This window comes from Mauremys mutica, chromosome 19, assembly GCF_020497125.1.
Source record: "Mauremys mutica isolate MM-2020 ecotype Southern chromosome 19, ASM2049712v1, whole genome shotgun sequence".
NCBI lineage: Eukaryota > Metazoa > Chordata > Testudines > Geoemydidae > Mauremys > Mauremys mutica.
In genome coordinates, this window is record NC_059090.1 from 10,841,864 (window position 1) to 10,864,813 (window position 22,950).

General features: G+C 46.8%; 1 protein-coding gene across 4 annotated transcripts in view; it reads left to right on the forward strand.

Moving 5' to 3' along the window:
* Window positions 1-22,950, forward strand: part of CLIP2 (CAP-Gly domain containing linker protein 2) — a 124,244-nt gene that overhangs the window by 52,897 nt on the left and 48,397 nt on the right. For all 4 annotated transcript variants that reach the window (XM_044993825.1, XM_044993826.1, XR_006574377.1 and 1 more), the window contains 2 exons: window positions 2,148-2,686; window positions 22,015-22,139. In XM_044993825.1, coding sequence (XP_044849760.1) covers window positions 2,148-2,686; window positions 22,015-22,139 — 664 coding nt within the window. The remainder of the gene's footprint in view (window positions 1-2,147; window positions 2,687-22,014; window positions 22,140-22,950) is intronic.

Below are 22,950 nucleotides of genomic sequence, written 5' to 3' on the forward strand. Positions count from 1 at the left end.
TGTTTTTTGGACTTTCCAGAAGTTGGCACCTGACCTGTCATGCCCATTACTTCTGAAAGAGCTGGGGGGGGGGGAACGGCAGAGGCTGAGTGCTAGCGAGCTGGGAACCTGAGCAAGGTTCGCAGGTCGCTTCAGGGAAGCGCTCACAAGCCTGAGTGCTTGCTGGAACGATCTGAGCCTCTTCCGTTAGTGGACGTGGCACAAGGTGAAGAGCAAAGCACTTGTGGGTTCTAATCCTGCCAATGACTCGCTGTGTGATACTGGGCAAGTCGCAGCACAGTGGATTAAATTCAGTACGCATGGTGGGGAGGGATAGCTCAGTGGTTTGAGCATTGGCCTGCTAAACGCAGGGTTGTGAATTTGGGGAACTGGGGTAAAAATCTGGGGATTGGTCCTGCTTTGAGCAGGGGGTTGGACTAGATACCTCCTGAGGTCCCTTCCAACCCTGATATTCTATGAAGTGGGAACAACTCCTGTTGACTTCAAAGGGAGCTTTACCCATCGATGCCAGGGTGATTTTGTGCTTTGTGCCTCAGATTCCTCTTCAGTAACAATAGTGATGATAACATCTCTCTCTATCACTGGGTTGATAAGATTTCATTCATATTCCTCGAATGGCAAGCTCTGGGCAGCACTGGGTACAGTCGTGTTATTTGTTGCTGTACAGTTTGCAAACTTGGGCTGGAAACTTCTTGGTAACAGGCTTTCTTGAGCTACTTCTGTTATATCCCGTTCCTAGCTGGGTTGGCAGTGCCGCGAGAGTCTCGTGGAAATCAGTGAGCAGAGAGGCAGCTGCCAAAATGAGGCTTCTTGGAGACTGGAATGAGTTTGCTTTCTTTAGAGTTAACCTTTTTGAAGCCAGAAGCCTAACCGCCAGGTGCTGTATGTGCTGAGTATCTGCTGAGCCTCATTTTGTGGCGGCTGTCATCCTGTCACTTTGCGTTTTGGCTGAAGGTTCAGGCTGGCGCTTATTTCATTGGAAGCACCTTGGCTCATGGCTAACACACGGGTGCACACAGCACGTGGCCAGTGGTAGGTGGCGTGCACTGAAAAGCACAGTCTGAGATCTCAATGTTACTGAGCAGCAAGGTGGTTTGAAAGTCCAATGGGCTAATGGGGGAGGCTGCCTGACTCAGTGTTTCATAGGGCCCATCTATGTGACGCATTAGTCTGAGCCAGCAGGGTGTAAGTCCTGGTGCGCACTAACGTGTTGTGCACAAAGTGTCCGTGTGGTCCCTGTTGCTGCACACTGAAAGGTCCCTAGTGCACGTTAGTATAGTTCCATTTCAAACAGTCCTGCGTTAATGTGCCCCGGGAAACTTTTAGTGTGCACCAGCAGCGTCCTCATGGTCACAGTGCTCACTAGAATTTACACCCCTCCCTAGTGCGAGGACTGAGTTAGGCTTTTTGCCTTTTGTTTTCTTATACTGAGACTAGTCCAGCTGGTCCCCTTACTGGCTGCATCTCTTACAAGCCGGATGCAAAGAGCCGCCCAAAGGAAGCCATTTGCAGTGCACAACAGCAGCAAGTTTGGCTGGTCCTACAAAAGCCAGGAGCTATCGAGCGCCATCTGCTAGCGCTTTATCTGTTAACTCTTTGCATATAGCGAGCACTGCCCTAACACCACCAGGGAGAATCGATTCCCCGTTTTTCATAGAAGCAATTTCCTCCCTGAGGAGAGGTGGAAAATGAGCTACCTTGGGCCTCGTAGGCTCTTTGAGCACCTGCCAAGGTTCCTTCTGCTGCCCTTTATTAATGTTCTTAGTGCTACTTCTGCAAAGCGGCCTACAGGCAGTAACTACCTACCCTAATATCCTTCCAGCACTGCTCTGAGGTTGGTAGTAAGTAGTTTTATTTCTGACTCTCCTCCTGTGAATGGGGAAACGGACACAGGTGGGTTCTTAGTAATATGCCCAACGAGGCAGATCCTGGGCTGAAGTTGAATTGTTTATGGACAAGTCCCCTCTTCAGCTGCAGAGGCGGGTCAGTGTTCCAGATGTGTAAGTAACCACTGTGGCTCCGGTCCTTGTCTGTGTCCTGTATAAATAGGTAACCTGGATGATGGTACTGGGTCTTCTAGTGTTAATACACTTTCCTCGTAATCTGGCTTCACATCACGCCAAGTCCTGTTTTCCTTCAATTTGCAGGCTCACCTTTGCACAAGCAGGGTCCCACCTCCACTGCCAGTGCCGAGAAGCCAGGATCAAAGGTCACTGAGGTGGGCGATGACTTCCTGGGAGACTTCGTGGTGGGCGAACGTGTCTGGGTGAACGGAGTGAAGCCAGGTGTGATCCAGTACCTTGGGGAGACCCAGTTTGCCCCCGGCCAGTGGGCAGGGGTTGTTCTGGATGACCCGGTGGGTAAGAATGACGGCTCCGTTGGTGGCGTACGTTACTTTGAGTGCCAGCCGCTGCAGGGGATTTTTACACGGCCCTCCAAGCTGACCCGCCAGCCCGTGGCGGAGGGCTCGGGCAGCGATGCCCATTCTGTGGAGTCCCTGACAACTCAGAACTTGTCGTTGCACTCAGGGACGGCGACACCGCCTCTCTCCACTCGCATCATCCCCCTGAGGGAGAGTGTCCTGAACAGCACCATGAAAACCGGAAATGAATCTGGATCTAACCTGTCAGACAGCGGGTCGGTGAAAAAGGGCGATAAAGACTTACGGCTTGGAGACCGCGTCCTGGTGAGTCTGTTATCCCTTCAATGGTCCCACTAGAATGGCCAGGTCCTGCTGTGAAGTGCTTGCAATCCAGCTAGAGACAAGGGAAGGGAAGGACACAGCAAACAGGTAGTGAGAAACGGAGAACAAGCATTACAAATACCAGGCAATGAGATCACTTGATTTTGCAGGCAGTAGGGGATTTTATAGACATCGCATCATTTTGCACTCCTGGTTTATTCCCACGTGCATGAACAGGGCGAGGGGCAGACAGCTGCAGGGGGTGGGGGGAAGGTTTGAGAGAGAACAGGATGCTGGCAGGAGGTTGAGGGTGGGTGACGGGAATTGGCGAAAGAAGGAGTGGGGGTGAGGAACAGGAGAGCAAACGAGGGCAGGGCTGCGAAATAGAGAGATGAAGAAGGTTTACTCTTTTCTAATCCAGGTGATACATCGAGAGCTGGTCAGGTTTGTGGTGCCTTGGCTGAATCTGCCCCCAAGGCTACCAGTCGTCTTGTCACATGTGGTCAAAGCTCTCAAACAGGATTTGCCAGGGAGCTCTCAGAGCGAACGTTACTCCTTAGTGCCTCATTTTCAGGGTGCTCAACTGGAGAGACCCGGTACCTCTTTTTCAAAGAGGCAGGGGACCCACAGCTCCTATTGACGTCTGCTCGATTTATGTTGGCTCAGCATGGCTGAAAATAAGGCACCGAGATTTCAGGTTGGACACCTGAAAGCAGTGGCCACTTTTCAAAAGGGTGGCCATCATTTTTGGAGGGCCATTCTTGTTTGCTCTCCCCCTGCTCTACAGGTGGTTGTAACAGCCTCATCTGAGCACCTTCCTGCAGGGCGTTAAACAGCGTGACCCAGCATCTGTTACGTGAAGTTTGTCCTTCCCCCATCCTTAGGGTGAGAATTGTGTGTCGACGTAGCGGGTTTACATTTGGGGGATATATATTTTTTTAAGAGTACCGCTGCACTCTGTTTATGACTGAGAGGGCAGGTCGCAGAAGGCCGTACTCTTGGAGCAAAAGTGGGTGAGGTTTAATGACAGTCTTTAGTTCCTGTGGGAATTAATTCCAAAGTCTGGGACCAACCCTGAAGGCAGTACTGACTCCTGCACACACCAGCGTTACTCTGATGGTGGAAAGTTGCCTTTTGCCAGGGCAGTGGAGTTGCTGACCACAGTCCTCGTTCTGGAGCTTTAGGCGGTTTCTTTAGGCCCCCTGGTATTGAGCGCCTTGAAGACAAAGCGTTGAGATTCTGAACTTCCAGAACTAGACTCCTCAAACCAGACACAGCTTTAATCACCCTTGCTGAAATTTGACTAGCCCAATGGTAGGTTCCAACAGTCGCACGATAAATTGGCAGGATCGCTGGTCACCAGCTACTCCCATAGGCAGGCCAAATGGATTCTCCAGCTAGTTTAGTTTTGTTCTGTATGTCTACAATTGAAAATCCAACGTCTTTAAATCTCTTTAAAAAGCTCAGTTGGGCAAAAAGTGGTAGTTGGTCGTTCTAGGCTAAACCAGTTGCATTATGGTAATAGATGCCTAAAGGGGGAAAGAATAAAATGAAATCAGCAGTGTTGATTCTAGTGAGTTTGAATGTTATGGTTCATTTTAACTCTGAAGACAGGTCTTACTTGTTTCCTTGGGCAGCGGGGAGGGGAAATAAGCATTTACCATGATGCCAAACGTCAGGAAGAATTAGTCAACGGAACATGAAATCTTCTGTGGCTGTATCCCCTTGCGACGCGACTAGAATCAAAAGATAAAGGTAATTTTAACAGACAAACATGACAGGTTCCAAAGTGGTTGGGCTGGGTAAGTCCTAGGCAATCTCTTAACCATTTTAAAGTTTCCACTACTGCTTTCGAGCTGTCTGCTTTTTCTACCTTTTGACACCTGGTTGCTATGGTGATGGTTGCACTAGAAAAGCTAGATAGACAGATCTACCTGGGCAATAGTGCAGTAGCAGCCAACGTTTTCAGTTCTCCGCTGAGCTGGTATAGACCATTTCAGGGCGGGTAGGAGGGTGAATCTGGAAAAATTGACGTCAGGCTTAGCTAGGAACAATGCTCCCTAGTGAGTAGGGGCTAAACATCTTTCTAAGCCAGTGTTGATTTCTGACCTGAAAAGGCTTCTCTGCAGAGGAGCTGGGGGAGCGATTCATAGCAAATGATTTATTAGATAAACAGAGCCCCCCTTGCTGTGTGCGAGTTCTCTGCCGGCAGTCATTGTATTTCTTAATTGCGTCGTCATTCACAATGACAAACTGATGTTTTATGCAAACATAGCTCAGCCTATGGGTCGCTTGTGGACCCTCGCCGCAGTATTGGCTGTTCACGTTAAGTGCTCACCTAACTCGTTTGGCATTATTTATGCTTCCCAAGTGGCTGGTTGAAATGTTTATAGATCAGGGAAGAAGCTATTGAGGAAGGAACAGTCCTGCACTGGATTTATACAAAAAGGGGCGGGAGAGACTGGACTGAGTCAATGGGGCTGCCTGAGTCCCCAGTTCAGAACAGCCCTGGTGCACACGCCTAAGTCCATTCCTATTCCGTACAGCACAGAAGCATGTGCGTCTCATTAACTGCATGTGCTTAAGTGCTGTCCTGCATAGGAATGCTTTCCTGAGCAAGGGCCTAAGGCCGGGTCTACTCTAGAAACGTTGCCAGTATTTGTCTGTCGGGGTGTGATTTTGATTTTTTTTATTATAAGATGTTTTTACACCAGCAAACACCCTAGTGGGGGTGCAGTTATGCCAGCCTAAAAGTGCTTTTGCCAGCATAGCTTATTTTGCTCTGGGAATCAGTATAAATTCTATTGACAGAAATACTAGTACAAGCTGCAGTTACGCTAGGTGGGTTTGCTGGCATAGCTATACCAGTATAGCTCCAGCAAACCTTTTCTAGTGTAGTCCTGGCCTAACTCATTTTCAAGCTGGCCATGTGAACACTGGCACAAATACAGTTTTGCACAAGTATTCAGAAGACGTTAGCTGCCTGATCATTCTTCTGGGTTGAAAACAATTCCCTCGTAACTGAGTTGCGAATACCACTGAAGTAAATTTGCAGATTTTTATCCAACCAAATCTCTGCCCATACTTCTTTTTTTTTTAATACAGCATTCACCTGCCTTTTGTTTCTGCCGTTTCTCTTGAAGTTCAGACCTTGCCAGAAAAGCAGGGCCAGTGCAAGGATGTTTTGCGCCCTAGGCGAAACTTCCACCTTGCACCCGTCCCCGAGCCCCCACACTGAGGCGCCCGCCCCCCCCCCCGCATCAGCTCCCCCCCCCATCCTGAGATCTTCCCCCACGGCAGCTCCCCATCTCCCACCCTCCGCCCTGAGGCACCCCCCCCACGCCAGCTCATCCCTGCTCCACCTATACCCCGAGCACACCGTCGCTGCTTCACTTCTCCTGCCTCCCAGGCTTGTGGCACCAATCAACTTAGGCGCCGCAAGCCTGAGAGGCGGGAGAAGTGAAGCAGCGACGGCGTGCTCGGGGTGGAGGCGGGGCAGAGGTGAGCTGGTACTGGGAGTTCCCCTGTGTGCCGCCCCCCTCCCCCCTTACTTGCTGCAGGAGGCCCTCCCCACACTCCCCTGCCCCAGCTCCCTCCGCCTAAATGCTGGCGGCGACTGGGGCGGCCGAAGATCCGGCTGCCGCAGTCACTGCCAAAGAAAATGCCACCCCCCAAATCCTAGCACCCTAGGCAACCGCCTAGGTCGCCTAAATGGTTGTGCCGGCCCTGCAGAAAAGGCTTCTTTTACCAGTCATCTCAGTTCTCATTCTCTCTCCTGCATCACTATCTTATTTTAACATCATTTGAACATGTTTGAAAAGAATTTCACAATGTCTTTGTATTTGGCTGCTTCAGTATCCCCTTGCTTTGCTTTCCCTTGAGTTGATCTCTTTCTGTCTTGTATTTAGTCTCTCAAATACTTGCCATAAAGACCTGGCTGTTGATCCCAAGTGGTTTTGCAATTCATCTTCCCACACTAGTTCTTCTGAGGCTGCATACTGCCCTCCATCCATATTAACATCAATGGAAGTTCCCTGACACTCATCAAGAGCAAAGTGTGGTCCTTAATCTTATCAGTTAGTAACGGAATAGCCTTGGTAGGTCCTAGGCTATGCCCCTGCCCATGTGGGATTATTGTCTCCCCAGTACCTGCTGGAGAACTGGGAAGTTGCAGAAACTCCAGGTAAGTGAGTGTATCACAGGCTGTTTGGTGAGGGCCTGCCCTTGTAGGAGTTCCCTTCCAGTACTCAGCACGTCCCCCTCATTAGATCAGGACTGACAGTGCAAACTCATCGAGTGTTTTGAGCAGTCCGGAGATGTCCCTGTGTGATGGATGAAACCACGCTGACGTCTTTCCCCGGCTGCAGAAGCCGATGTTCCCCCACCCCCTGAGAGCTTTTGGCAGAATTCTCCCGTACAACTCCGTGTAGTCACAAATCACGATGGCCTGGCCCCTGCTGCCTGGCGTGCCTGCATCAGAGCAAGAGGCGCAATGAGCCGGGTGCATGGCTCTGACTCACTGCTGTCTGCACCCGCTCAATCAACTACTTTGTGGGTTTTTTTAAAAAAATACAGGTTGGGGGCTGGTGGTATTTATTTATTTTTGAGAGACTAGAAACTGAATTCCCCAGGACCCTGGTGCTCAGTGCATGTCTGCTCAGAACCACTGTGCTGGCAATTTTTTACTCACTGCAGTCAAACTAACACAGCAGTTCCTCCGATGGCAGCATTTGGGAGCGTTCATCCTGACTTGAGAACTACTCTGTTTGTGTTCAGTGGTCCCAGAGAGCAGAAACCTCCCCTAAGCCCCCTCCTAGGGATAACCTCCCGCTTTGGGAAGTCCCCAGCAGGCACGGAGCCAGTGGAGCCAGTTCCTTTGCCTCTCTCCCCACAGCTTCCTGGAGACTGTAGCCTGCTGGTATGTATGAGAGAGCAGCTCCCAGTCCACGCCAAGGCTGGGGTTGGGGCAGAGAATCGAGCTGTAAAAGGCTCCCTGCACATCGAGACGAAAGCCGGGCGCAGCAGAGAATCTGCCCCAAGGATTTTAAAATGTGTTGCAGCCAAATGTTAAGTGACTGTCACTGTAAATATGCTTCCAAAACTAGAAGTAGGCTCAGATACCAGACAACTCCTGGCCTGTCCAGTCACTTTTTTTTCCATTTAAAAACTTCATTATTTAAAATATTTTTTACAAAAATACTTAACCGGGGAGAAAACATGACGGTGGGCGCTCGAATCCAAAGCGTGGGAAATGTGACGCTGACGCTGTTGTGGTCCCAGAAGTAAAGACGAGAGGAAGCTGACTTTTAAAAGCAGCGCAAGAAACGGCATTTAAATCCCGCTGACGTTGTGGCGGAAAACGGCGGCTCAGGAAATTCAGTGTTGCGATTGACTTGCCCTCCTTAATTCACACCACATGTGTCTGCCTCGCCTTTCCTCCCTCCCCCGCTTGCGAATGAATGATGCCGTGTGTCTCTGTCTGTTCCGGTGGCAATGGTAGCTGACGGGAGGGAAACGCTCCCACCTTAGAGGGACACCATGAGGTTGCTGGGTCAGAAAGAAAAAGCTTCTAGACAGTGGCCCATATGGAAAAATTTACCTGCATGAGTTTTATCCTTCTTGATCCTTCCTCCTCTCCCCCCCTCACCCCAAAAACAAACGGTTCCCATTGTGGAACTAAAAAAGAAACCAGAGAATTTTTTAAATTACTTTCAGACCAACAGATCATGTAAGGTGGGTTTAACAAAAACAAACCCTTGATCTACAACAACTGTGGTCTTTCTAAACTCTGGTCCGGACAGACTTTTATTGTTTGGTTACCCTGTCCTCCTCCTTCACGCCAGCCTTGCTTCATTCACCTCTTGTGGCCTACCTGGAAACTCTTTGGCATAGCCTCTGTCATGTACTATACTTGTACAGCACCTAGCACAATGGGGCCCCTCCTGGTTGAGGCCTTTAGGTGATGATGGAATATAAATGATTAATAACAACTGTATCACCCACCCAGCCCCAAGATCAAGGGAGAAATACTCTTAGATTTTTTGGGAGGGGGTTTCAGTGAAGCTATTATCCTAAAAAGCAGAAGCTATAGAATAAACATATGCTGTGATTTAGTCTTATGCAGACTCTGAGCCACTTATGTGGCTCCTAGAGGTCTGAATGAGGATTGAGCTCCCTGCTGTGCTAGGTGCTGTGTAGACACATAGGCCTAGAAAGAAATGGTCTCTGAAATGCTTGCGGTTTAGGCTGAGATGCAAGAGAGAAATGTCAGGAAGGGAGGGTGAGGATAAACAGCAGTGAGATCGTGGGGTTACATTGTCCAGTGATGTGTCCTTGATTCAGCAGGTATCTCTGCTATAGCAGAGTGCAAAATGCAACTAATTATGTTTTGTACTGAAACGTGAAAAGGAATCATAATTGGAAGTAAGCATTCTGAATAAACCTGCATGCCTCAACTGCGGTAAGTAAATCTCCGCTCATTCATGCTACAGATTAATGCTACAGTACTTACCTCCCGGGTCTGTGCTTTTCTGGAGGATGCTGTGGATCTTGTCATTTGGGAAGTGGCTGCGGGCAGCTGGACTCCATGGAAGGCTTTTCAAGTAGAGGAAAGTGTGTATTTTGTGTAAATGCTCTGTCAACAGAGCCGGGGAAGGTGGTATAGGGGCCTCTGTCAGATTGACACCTCGCTGCTGTAAGTTCTAAAACTCTGCATATGCTCCTGGGGTTCTGTTTTTCTCCCTCTGGCTTTTCTTTAACTTCATTGTGAAGCCGTTGTGTCCCAAAGCCATTTTCGCTTTTCAGTGGCTTTCTGTTCATCTGTGGCTATATTCGAAAACCCCTTCGGACACACTTCGGCAGCAGGGCAAAGGGCTGGCCTGGAGTTTTACACAAGGAAAATGAGATCATATTTGCCTTTGGCGATTGCAAACTGTGTGTTTCCCGCAGATGTAAGAATGACATTAACGTTCTAAAGCCAACGTTGTAAAACTCTCCTGCTGTCGTGCAAATTATTGCTGAGCAGTTAAAACTTACTTTAGCTAGACCAGAGCTTCCCAAATTTATTGTCTGTGGAGCACTCCGGGTTTGCCTGCACTGCTGTTAGACACCTGCAGCTGACTTGGGCGAAGGGGCTGTTTAATTGAGGTGTAAATGTTTGGGCTCAGGCTTCAGCCCAAGCTCTGAGACCCCCACCAGGGTCCTTCAGCCAAAGCTCCACCCAAGCCCAAATGTCTGCATCACAATTAAACATCCCCTTAGCCTGAGCTCTGTGAGCCTGAGTCAGCTGGTACTGGCCAGCCAGGAGTTTTTAATTGCAGTGTAGACATACCGTAACTGGTGGTCATCAGAGAAGAACTGGCTTCTCGCATGGTGCTGGCTCCACCCCATTTTCCAGCTGAAAGAAACAGAACAGACAGGAATGGGGGAGAAGTGAAGAGCTAGCACAGACAGTGTGATTAACTGGACAAAAACAACTCCTTTAAAAATCGTTAAGAATACATGAAAATACTCTCACTGCCCCATGTATGCAACTGGTGTCGCTGCTGCAGGGAAATGATGTGACTGCAAATGGGAGGGGAGATCTATTAAGATGCAGTCGCTGCTTTGGAAAAGTTTGGGGACCCCCATAGTTTGATGTCCAGGTACAGTGCAATGATGGTGTGGTGATCACGGCCGTGGACTGGCAGTCAGGAGAATTGCTTCTAGGCCTGGTTCTACCACAAACAACTGCAGCTGATTTTTGGGTGCCTGACCCAAGACGCCTTGGGCTTGACCCCTTGTAGGAGCTAAGCACTCTCATCTCTCATTGGCTGCATTTGCAGTTGTGGATGCTCAGTACCCCTGTGTATCAGGTCCACAGTTTCTCAAGTTGGGCCCCCAGAATGAGCAGATCTTTGTTGGATGGGTGAAGCATAACACATAGTGGATTGTTAGGAGAACATCTCAAGGTTGCCCTTGCTTTTCAAAGAAGTCCTGATTCACCACTATGTTACATTTGGCTTCAGTGGAGTTACACGTGTGTGAAACCAGAGTAATGTAGTGCAGAATTGGGGCCTGTGACATGTGGTCATTAAAGATTTCACAAGAAGTTTTTAGGAGAAAAGAGTTAATCTGGGTGTCTTGGCCACATTTCCACCTTCTTTGTGCCCATGAAGAAAATCTCTTTCAGTGTTTTTCATTTGGAGAAGTTAATTTGGAGGAGTGTGGGGGGATCAAAATGTGTGTTACTTTGCTGACACATGAGGGTGTTCCACCCCAGAAAAGGCTGTTTTTTCAGTCATGGGGCAAGTGACTGTTTCCTATGTCTGTCTGTCTAAAAAAAAAAAAAAAGGGGGGGGGGGAGGAGAAGCGCTCTATAGAGGTATTGTTACCTTTAATCATAGAATCTCAGGGTTGGAAGGGACCTCAGGAGATCATCTAGTCCAACCCCCTGCTCCAAGCAGGACCAAACCCAACTAAATCATCCCAGCCAGGGCTTTGTCAAGCCTGACCTTAAAAACCTCTAAGGAAGGAGATTCCACCACCTCCCTAGGGAACCCATTCCAGTGCTTCCCCACTCTCTGAATGAAAAAGTTTTTCCTAATATCCAACCTAAACCTCCCCAACCTAATCTTCCTCTCCAACCCTAACTGGGAGTGTGGTCTTTATTTAGCACTGAAATATGGAACCATAAATACAGAGCTGGGGTTGTACAAAGCAGCACCTAAGGGAAAACTTCTTGACGCTGCAAATAAGCAGATGAGCAACTGATCTTATATATTATATATTATTCTATAGGTCCAAAAATCTCTGCTTTCGCTAGAACTCACTGTAGATGAAAAATGTTAGATAATGTAATCAGCCTTAGTGCCAAGAAGGTGAAAGTATAAAATGAGTGAGAGAGAATAAGCTGAGCTGGATATCTATGCCTGGTGGAAACAGACTCTGGGTGCACCCCTTTCAGAAGGATTTGTAATTAGATTCTTCTCTCCGATGCGCATTGCAAATTATTTCTTTCTGTCTGCTGTATACGCAGCCCCTAGCTCCTGGCCAACTACCGAGGCGTCTCATGAATAAACTAATCAAATTCATTTGATTCATTTTTTTTTAAGCTATAAACTCACTCTGGCAGCCTGAAGCTGAAATGGGCCTTTTACCACCCAAGTCTAAATAATTTGAATTAATAGCTCACACAAAAAGAGAACTACAACCTAAACCTCTCCAATTGAGCGGTGAGGTTGCTACTTTCTCTGCAGCCATATGTTGGCCTTGAATTACTTAGCAGCGCCTGAGCCCGTGGGAGTTCAACTTCAGGAAGATGGTAGCGGATATTATTCAATAGCAAATTGTGCCATTCTCTTTCTTAGCCAGTCGGCCAAGTTCATCCAAATGGCCGTGGGCTTACAGGAGGGGAGGTGTTCCAATATAAGGTTTCGCAGGGGGCAGTAAGGAAGTGCCTTTCCTGGGTTTGTGTCAGTCTCGGAAGGGAGACACCTCACGTTCTCTGCTTCCACCGAGGGACTTAGTGCTTTCAGAGAAGACATTCATCACCTTCTTGCAAATCAGTCCAGGGGAGAGCTACAATCTGTGTCTTGGCTGGCGAATGTAACAGCGTGGTCGGCTCTAAGACCCTGTATAGAAATGTGGGCAGCTTCTGCTGAGTCACCTTAAAATCCCTGCGGTAAGACTTGAGGTAACAGTTGCATAGCTCCAACCACAGGATAACTGCGTGGGTGCCTCTCGTTGGGACAGAAGGAAGTAGGAAAGCAGAGGTGGCCCTGGAGGGGACTGTAGGGACAGCTGAACTCGGAGCAGTAGCTTAGGTTGAGGTCGGTGTTGATTTTCAGTAGCCAATAAGACCAAACCTCAGGTGGGGGGTGAACTCGGACCCCAACTCAGAGCCTGCGCTCTTGGAGCATGAAGTAGGCACCCAGCCTGCTCGGAGCATGTGATGATGTGGGTGGAAATGCATGTCGGGGAGGCTCTGTAGGAGCCCCCTTGTCCTTAATGGATACCTATAACCTATAGCTTGCTGTAATGGTTAAAGCGTGGGACACGTAAGGGTTGACAGGACTCGAACCTGGGCCTGCAGGGCTATCAGGCAACGATGCAGATCCCTAACTAGCTGCCAAAACTGCCTTGCTTTGCTGTTCCTGAACTCCCCGTATTGACCTTGGCTCAGACTCTAGATTCTGACTCCCAATGAACCCCTGGAACCTTAACATGCACCCAGATACGGTATTGATCCTCAGTCTGATTCCTGACTGTCTCCTTCTCTCACCTTCGCCCAGGATCCTGACAGAACAGAGATTCAAGACATCTGCGTTCTGTCCCTGGCTCTGCCACTGACTTATGTGACCTTGGGCAAGTCACTTAGCTGCTCTCTGGCTCAGGTTCCCCATTTTAAAAAGAGGGTGATAATATTGTGAGGCTTAACTCGTCCATCTTTGAGGCAAGGAATTCCTGAAGTGGAAGGTACCATGGAAGCACCAAGTGTTATATTATCAATACACTGGCAAAGGGAGTAGGCGCTACGCTGAAGGAGAGAGACCGAGAATATTGCTTCTAATTCTGCATGAATAAAATCCTTTAATCTTTGGTCACCTCAGCCCGACTGATTCACTTGAACCCTGTGAACCTTGGTGAAAATTATAGTTCCCTGAGGCAGGGTACTCATCTCAGGGAATGGAGTCGAGTAAACTCCTCTCCATTCCCTCTTCTCTTCCTCCCTCTTTTCTCACACTGTCCAGCCCAAAGCAGACTTCTCCACCCCACCCCACCCCTACACACGGGGTTTAAAGGAAAACAGCTTGCTAGCCTAGTGTAGACAAGGTGACAATTCTGAAAGTCCTTTTAGGGTACGTCTACACGGCAGCTGGCAGTGAGCCTCGCAGCCCGGGTTGACAGCCAGGCACTAGCTTCACTCAAGCTAGCATGCTAAAAAAAGCAGTGTGGATGTTATGGCCAGGGGGTCAGGTGGGCTTGTACTCGGGTGGCCAGCCTGTTTAGCATGCTAGCCTGAGCAGCGCTCGTGTGTTGTCTGCGCAGTGCACTTCCAGCTGCAGTGTAGACATACCCCTAGAAACAATCTTCTACATGGACGTCCTTGTCTACCCCAGAGCTGTCAAGTTGAGCGTATCCACACCAGCCAACCTGAATCAATATAAGGTTTGGCCTTGTGACCCTACCAGGGTGGCCTGCACTGATTCAAGTGGACTGGCTGTCACCTTGACCAGCTGTCATCGTCTTGAGTTTCTTAGTGGAGATTGTCTCCTTGCTCCCTATGGAAACTTCCTTCCCTCCACCCCAAATGCCCCACAAGTGGTTCCCCTCTTTCTGGCCTCGCCTCTGCCCCACATTACCATGAAAGATGGTAGAGGGGGCTCTCAGCTGGCGAACTAGTGAGGTTGGTCAGCTGAGGGGACTGTCAGCTCTGATCCCTGTCAAAGTTGCATAGCTGCCAGAGTTGAGTGCACTCTAGTTGTGCCAGTCTGTTGCGCCTACGATGGCGTACAAGTGTCTGAATGATAAGGAGTTGGACTCAGGGCTTAACCCTATAAATTATCAGATTAACTCCACCGGTTGTTGTCTGGCAGATGATCAGCTGTGGCCGATTTATGTGTGAACAATAGGCATGTTCCACTGAGTGAGAGACACTTACAATTGATTGGTCTCTAGAGTAGAGACACTGACAATTGATGGGCCTTGTCTACACTAGAGACCAAAGTTGCTACAGAACTAGTGGACTGAAGCCTATATGTTGCATGGCCCAAAACCAAAGCATCTCCTAGCCTTGGCAGGGTTATGGAGGTCCCTGCCTAACAGACAAGGATAGGCAGCTTCTTTGGATGCTGAATGTTGTATGATGGAGAGTTACGGGGTCATGGCTATTGACAGAATCCCAGACAGAAGAGACAGGAAAACCCCAACCCCTTAGGCCTGTTAGTCTAGTGCAGTGGTTCTCAACCAGGAGTCCAGGGCCCCCTGGGGGGCTTTGAGCAGGTTTCAGGGGTCTGCCAAAATAAAGCAGAGAGGAGGGCAGGCGTTAGACTCATCAGGGCCCAGGACAGAAAGCTGAAGTCTGAGCCCTGCCGCCTGGGGCTGAAGCCGAATCCTGGGCAACTTAGCTTCGCAGAGCTTCCTGTGGCATGGGACCCTGGGCATGTGCCCTGCTTGCTACGCCCTAATGCCGGCCCTGGCTTTTAATCTATTGGATATGCAGAAAAACAGTTGTGGTGGCACAGGTGGGCCATGGAGTTTTTATAGCATGTGAGGTGGCCTCAGAAAGAAAAAAGTTGAGAACTCCTGGTTTAGTGGTCCTTCTGTGGTCTCAAATGGGGCTTTCTTGCTGTTTTCACACAGAAATAAGAGGAAATAACAATCCCAAACCAACCCTCCTGTCCTCATTTCAAATCAGCCCTTTGGAGGCCTTCTCTGTGTGCATGCATGCCCTCATAAGCATTCATTTAGCTGGCATGCTGGCAAATACTAGTGTTCTGCTTGCAATACAGATAATTAAAGAGGAGTTGCGAGTGACCCTCAGCAGATAGGACGGTGTTATTAACATGGACAGCCTTTATAACAGAGGCAGCGTCCTAAGGAGAAGTAGTAATTCTAGGGTTTCTTCTTGCATTGGATCCTGAAAAGATTATTTTCTCCTTGTTGCTGGAGAGATGTGTGCAAATGTGTCTTGCATTGGCAGCATTAATGGAACTTGTATCTCTGCAAATCCAGCTGCGCTGGGTAATGGGTGGAGACTCCCGACTGAGGTTTTGGTAAAAAGCTTTACAGCTTCATTGGGGACAATCCATTTTCTCTGTCCTGTATTTCTGGTCCTGTCCATTCCTTTGACCTTCACTTCCCTATTGGTTTGGATGGTGAGCTGTCTTTTGGATGCCACTTGACTTGATACAAATAACTTTATTTATTTATTTTTTAAACAAACTGTTCATGGCACCTACATCACCACATAAGAAGAGACCTATATTGCACCTTAAAACCATGCTGCCAGCTACTCTGCAGTGAGTGACTAATTACCGGTACCTTGTGCCAAACTGGGACATAGACAGTCGGGCTCTCGTTTTCCTTTGTGTGTCTGTCTCCCTGTTTTTGAAGATCATGTTTTCTCTCTTTCCCAGGGATTCTGTAGCAGCTGGAACAAAACTCCCCAGGCACTGGCCAAAAAAATGCCCTCTGTAATTTAATGCTTGTGTGACACAGTTCCCCACCATGAATGCTTAGCACTGCTGGAGGCTGGGATTTTCAGTACCAAAGTTCAGGCTTCTACCACTTGAGCTACAGAAGTAACTCTGCTGGCTGTTAATAGTAGTAGAGTCCTTATCCTCTGTGTGGATGAGCCACTAATGGAAGAGGTGTCACACAGTCAGCATGTTACAGTGGTAGTCATGTACTTCATGTACAATGGTAATCATTCCGACTTCTGCCTTCCAAATGACAGCAGTACTCTGCAGCCTTGGAGCATGCTCAGGATTGGTAGAGTAGATTAAAATGTTTTAATCAGGCAGCGCAGTCTCCTTTCGTTGGCTTCCATCAGTGATGGCACTGTCTGTCGGTTTAGAGAGGGGTGCTGAGAGCAGGGCCTGTAGGCATAGGGCGAATGGAGCAGATGCAAGGAGAGAAATGGTGAAGAGGGAAAATCAGAAAAGAACAAATGAAGACTAGAGAGAGGAGGCTGGAAACAGGCATGACTCATACTTCTGTAGCTGCCAGGCTGAAACACTGTCTAGTCCTAATCAGCCAAAGTTGTTTAAACAATACGTTAGAAACACTAATGAGGATGGTGTCTGGAAGGATAAAGATCATTGACTTTTCAGCCTTGGGATAGTGGTTTGACTCCATTTTTGTCCTTTACATTATATGTTTTATGCCTTCCTTATTGAAAGTGACACAGTAGGTGTCTTTGGCTTCACACATCTTCCTTTGCTCTGCCATCTCTCGGAATGAGATGCAAGATTGATCTGCTCCTCTGGCTTCACTTTGTCATAGGGTTTAAGCTAAATGCTTTCTCCTGAAGTGCTTAGAGAGCGTCAAGATTGGGGAAAAGGCAGGATTGGGAAGATACTGTTCAGTGAATGACTTTTAAGCAGATCTAGAGGGTGAGTCTGGACTCAAACTTCCCCACAGTTTACAGGTGTTTGGATCAGAGGCAGTTTTGGTTCATCCTGACGATGCCCCTTTCTTGGGTCGGAGTGGGATGGGTTGTGATGGGCGAAACGGTTTGTCCTGGATGTTTTTCCTGAAGCTGAAAGGCCTGGAGAACTAGAACTGGTCTAAAAAAAATTAAAAATCATAGCTGTTTCCATTTTGCAGGGTTCAAATCTGACCCCCTCCCTCCCTCTTTTTTGCAAAAAATAATAATTACTAGTGATTTCTATTGAAACAATAATCCAAATTTCTCATTTACTAAAAACCCATTTTCTTTTTGGTGATATTTTTGATGATAATTATTAATGAAAATTTTAAATTGAGATTTTGAAACATGACCAAGTGGGGTGGGTTGGTTGGTTTTCTTTTTTTGTGGGAAATTTTTCATTTTCTAAAAAGGCCCTAATTAATGGTGGTGGTGGTTGTTTTTAAATTTGCAGCAGACTCTATGGGCACAGTTCTTGAGTTGGGGTGGGTGGTAGTGTTTGCTTTGTCTTTGCTTCTTAGAGTAACTGTGACTTAAGCTAGCAGGGAATACTTGGCATCTCTCCAGATTGGCAATGCTGCTACACATCCTTTCTCTAGGTTGCCGGTTCGAATCCCATCCAGCTCAGGTAGTCCTTCCCATTCATGGCTCTGTGTGTATGTAATGTTTCCAATTACAAGTGACACTAATTTAGCACCTGAGGAATGAACTATGCGCTCCTTTCAGAACAGACATGCTGATATGGAGGGGAAGCTAAATAGATTTACTCTGCAGAGTGATTAGTCCAGCACATTTCACTAATCTATGGCGTTGCGTGTACTGCCCAAGTCCCATGGTGCAGCAATGCACAGGTGTTAGAGGTGAATAAAAACATGCTTTGGAGGCAGGAACTGCAGCTCGGGAGTGCATTCTCCAGCTTCTGGTTTCATAAGGAGGAAAATCACAAATGTGGTTTCCTTAGGTTTCATGCCCTTAGTGACCTTGGCAACACCAACAGCCCGTTGCTGTCCTCCAGCCCGTTGCTGTCCTCCAGACGTTAGTCTGCTGGTAGTGGCGATGCTAAAGCCAGGTCAGACTTTGCTTTTTCCCATCTCTAGGTTGTGGAGTACTTTATAAAAGCAGACGTGTACTGAAGCAGAAACTGAGACACCATGAGCTGAAGTGACTTGCTCATGGATACAGGACAAGCCAGTAGCAGACTTGGGTAAAGAACTCAGGAATCTTGTATACATCTCTCATGCCCTGTCCACTGGATCTCTCCGGCTGCCTCCATACAATTGCTGCTGCCTTTGGTTTTCCTGGGCAGTGCTACTACTCTCATTCCAAGGTGATAAAGCTGTGAGCTCATTTGAGTGCTTGATGGAAATGAATGCCTACATTCATGGGCTGATGCAACCTGCCAGTTGGCTTTTTTTTTTAAATACTTATTTTAGCAGCATTAGCAGATTATCAAGGTTGAATAAGTCTGCATGTCTGAGTCAGATGAATTTTCTGGGTTCACCACACACACATTCCTGTATGCCTGCCAGGGGATGGGACGTTCAACAATTGGTTCTAGTGCTATCATACAAATATGACAGTCTTGACTACTCATTATTGACTTATAAATGTGTTCCCCAGTCCCTTTGGGGTGGGGGAGTGCTGCTTGTCACAGGACAGTAGGATTGCCAGCCCTCCAGGATTGTCCTGGAGTCTCCAGGAATTAAAGATTAATCTTTAATTAAAGATTGTCATGTGATGAAACCTTCACGACTAGGTCCAACCAAAAGTGGCAACCCTATGGGACAGTTGTGTCTACCCTTGCTTAGGGGATAAGATAATCCTGAATGATGGTGACATGTTGTATGGAATATATCAGGGTAGCTAAGAGAAGAATTGGAACTTGCTTTAGGGGAAAACGCCGTATTGTTGTCACTGTTAAGTGTAGACAAAAATGTTACCAGTTATTACTCTTCTGGTTAGTGGAGTTGACTTTTTTTTAATAGAAATAGTTATACCAGTAAATGTCCTTATGTGGATACAGTTTTACCGGTATAAGATGTCTTATACCAACAGAGTTATTCCCCTTCCCAAATAGGAATAGCTGTGCTGGTATAAATCACCTTTACACCAATACAACGGTGTCCACACTAGGGGTTGTTCTGCTTTAACCACTTTAAAGCAGTGTGACTTTCTAGGAGGAAGAAGACTTTAGTATAGCACTGTGAGAAAGGACTAATCTTTGCCGTTAAGTTGACCAGCTGGTATCCACCCCAGGCCCTCAAAGGTTCTGGACCCACATAGCTTGTAGAAAGAAATGTGACTCCGTGTATCTTTATAAACTTAATTAAAACCCATCAACCAAAATAAAAGCAAAGAAACATGTAACCTAAAGTTAAGCTAGTATTAATATTAAACTCCAGTTATGAATACAGCTATTAACTCAAGATCAAATTAGTCTTGACATTGGATTCGAACAGGGGTAGGCAACCTATGGCATGGGTGCTGAAGGCGGCACGCAAGCTCATTTTCAGTGGCACTCACGGTGCCTGGGTCCTGGTCACCGGTCCGGGGGGCTCTGCTTTTTATTTAATTTTAAATAAAGCTTCTTAAACATTTTAAAAACCTTATTTACTTTACATACAACAATAGTTTAGTTATATATTATAGACTTATAAAAAGAGATCTTCTAAGAACGTTAAAATGTATTACTGGCACGCAAAACCTTAAATTAGCATGAATGAATGAAGACTCGGCACACTGCTTCTGAAAGGTTGCCAACCCCTGGATTAGAACTAAATCTTTAAATTAATACCCTAAATAATCAATCCTTATAAATTCTAAGATGAAGGTGGATGTCCACTTGATTATAAATACTAACTAAAGAATTCTACTAATGTCAATCAAATATATAGCTTGAATGGTTAAATACATTTAATACTGAAACTGAATTACTATAGTCTGGACCACAAACTCAGAGCCAATTCTAAAGCTTCCTTGTTAGATTTCAGTTCTTGTGTGGTGGCTAACCCTTTCCTCCCCTGTCCCTGCAGAGCTCTAATACAGACTTTAACAGAACACTCTTGTTAAGAAGTTTGACAACTCTTCTTTACTAGAAATCACAGCATGCAATCTCAAGCTTCTCAAGACGTTTAAACGTAGAATGCACGCTGAATAATTTTATGAGACAATGCTTGGGTCTGTTTAAACCTGGGGAACATGGACCCGGCCACACTTCCACCCCTAAAAATAAAAAGGGTGGGATGTTGTCCAGTGAATAAAAATAGAACATTTGAGATAATAGGGGTGTTGCAAACTTTTCAGCACTTGCAGTCATCTGCTTTCATAGTGTTGGGGCTGAAACTGCAGTCAAGTAGCCAGATGATGATGGTCCACTGACGCCGCGCTATGTGTTAGTGGGCCTGCTTCGGGTACAGAGACAGACTGATCAGAGGCCAGAGTGGCCTATTTGTTGATGATGTGACTTTGTCTCTCCAAGGTGATCAGTCTTGGAGATTCTGGAAGGTCAGTCTTCCCTCAGGTGGCTTGTGGATCCAAACGGCGAGGATTCTTGGCCTTCCCCTTGATTTTTTTTAGTTTGCAATCTTGACTTTCTCAGTCTTGATGCGCTGCCTTCCAGGATCTTTGGACAAATCAGAGATGAGACCTATCTTGGAGCCTTGCAGCCTCATCCAATCAGATTCAAATTAATTCATCCTTAATTAGTGTCGCTGTGGAAAAATCCTGCTTAAATCAGCAATTCAAAAAAATATTCACTGTTTTGCCTATCACAGAGCCCATAAGTCTGTAACCTTCCTTCTCCCCCTCAAAAAATCTGCATAAATGAGATCACGTTTGAGGAAGCTGGCATTGTCCTACAGGGGGAAAGGGCTGAAGATAACTTTGTGTCACCAGTTTACAGAAAGTTCAGTATAAAAATAACTAGTTGGAAAAACCCCAGCAACAAAACCAGTCACTTGATGTTCATTTGTCAGCAAAATTTAAAAAAATCTAACTTATTAGTTTCATTGTGTCCCATTTCTTATTATTCTTGGAAACAAGGCAACTGCAGTAACCTTTTTATTTTGGAACTGAGCTATTGGTCAAACAGCTTCCCTGATGAAAAACGCTATCTAAGAGCTACCGTAAGTGGTATTATTATTATTTCATTATTACCTTCGGAAAGCTACTTTAAAGCTTTACTCATGAGGAAACCTATTTGCAATATAATACTTTATCAGGTTTATATGTCCATATCAGCTATTCTCCTCAGAACGGAGATAACTCAGCAAACCTGTTGTAGCTTCTAACGTTAAGAAAGATAGCAGCTGGTGTACTCTTGCTGTTCAATCAAACACACGTTTTTATTAGTAGTATGCAAAACATGGAGAACTTCACACTGTTTCATACGTGGCACGGACTATGCAAGTGGGTAATTGTGCATCCTTTTTTCTTCTGGATTTGGTTTCTTTCTAAGGCCTGATCTAAAGCTTTGCAGGCATAGCTGTGTCAGTTAGGGGTCTGATTTATTTTATTTATTTTGCTGAAATACCCAAAAGCCCTAGTGTAGATGGTTATACTGGCAAAAAGGTCCTTTTTCTGGGATAGTTTTCATTCAGGGAACTCGTAGAAGCTATACTGGCAGGAGGACTTTTTATGCCAGTATAAACTGCACCTCTACTATGAGGGTTTGATGGTACAGTGATCCTGGTACACTTAAAAGGTTTGGGCAAGGCCTAAGAATAAAATATGTGCTGTGATGGACTGGACCAATCGTCCGTCATGCCTGGCATTCTGCCTCTGTTTTGCTCAGTATCTGTCATTTCAGAGGGAGGCTGAAAACCAAAATCAACCACCTGTGATCCAGGCAGCTCGTTGTGTATGAGGGCAGAAAGCCCTTTCATGAAGTCTACTGCAATGAGCTGACCTGCTGAAACATGAGATTTGCTTACCTCTGCCTTAGCATCTTCTTCCCAGGTGACGGGGAGTGAGGAAAATCTTTGTCTGTCCTCAATTCTCGGAAGAACTCCTTCATTGCTGGAGGATGCCTGGAATGGAGAGTGTCTGAACTGGATCCGTGTGTTCTAACTGTGACACGGCAGGGCTATATTGCAAACCTTTTTTCTTGTGCATCCCATTCCTTATCCTCCCAGTCTCCCCACCCTTTGTGTCTAGTACTGGTGCTTCCGCTTCTAACCTCCAGCGTTTTGATAACCAACAGGTTGGCGGGACGAAAACGGGAGTTGTGCGCTATGTGGGCGAGACAGATTTTGCCAAAGGAGAATGGTGTGGAGTGGAACTTGATGAACCTCTAGGGAAGAATGACGGGGCAGTCGCTGGTACAAGGTACTGTATACGCGCGCTGTGCCCCAACTTAGGGTCTGAAAGGATGCCTGACACCTACCAATATAATGTGGAGTCCAGAAGCCAGCTGCTTAGGGTGGTCAAAGGAGGCAGAGCTAGAACTTATGCTATGAATGTAAGCAGGGGACATCTAGACTGTATATTGGGGTTGAGGGGATATTCTGATGGCGAGGTCTTTAGACTGGGAAGTAGTTTCCCCAGGGAAGTGGTGGAAGTCCCATCACTGGAGTATTTTTAAACTTTGTAAAAGTTTTGAGAGAAAAGTTAGTTTGTTTATTTTAAAGAAGAGATTCGTTGTTGGGGTTTTCCCCACGTCTGGTTTCTGTGATTCCGTGACTTTATTAAGACCACTCACCAACAGACATTTCCTTCACAAATCCTTCACTTTCCCTAGTCTATGTATAAGTCACCCTTTCCGCTTACTACATAGTAAGGACGGAAGATCGTCTCAACATGCTGGGCATCTCTTCTTTCTGGAGGCGAGGCTTTTAATGAGCCGTGAATGAACAGTTAATTAAGTTATTGCTCCAGGCTTGTCGTGATTCTTAAGCATGACATCTGTTTGCAGACTGAACTTACAACCCCTGAATCCATTCAGTGCCTTCTACAGCAGTGTAGCTTTTAGCGGGCATCTGTCTGCTGGTGAAGGGCAAAGCCGTGAAAGTCGAAAAGATCAGTTTGGCATTTGGTAAACATCAGAAAGGCAGTGTGCTCTTCCAAACTATCTCCAACTTCTGGGTCTGCAAAACTGGGCAGGAGAGCTGATGTGACTTCTTGCTGCAAACTGTGACCT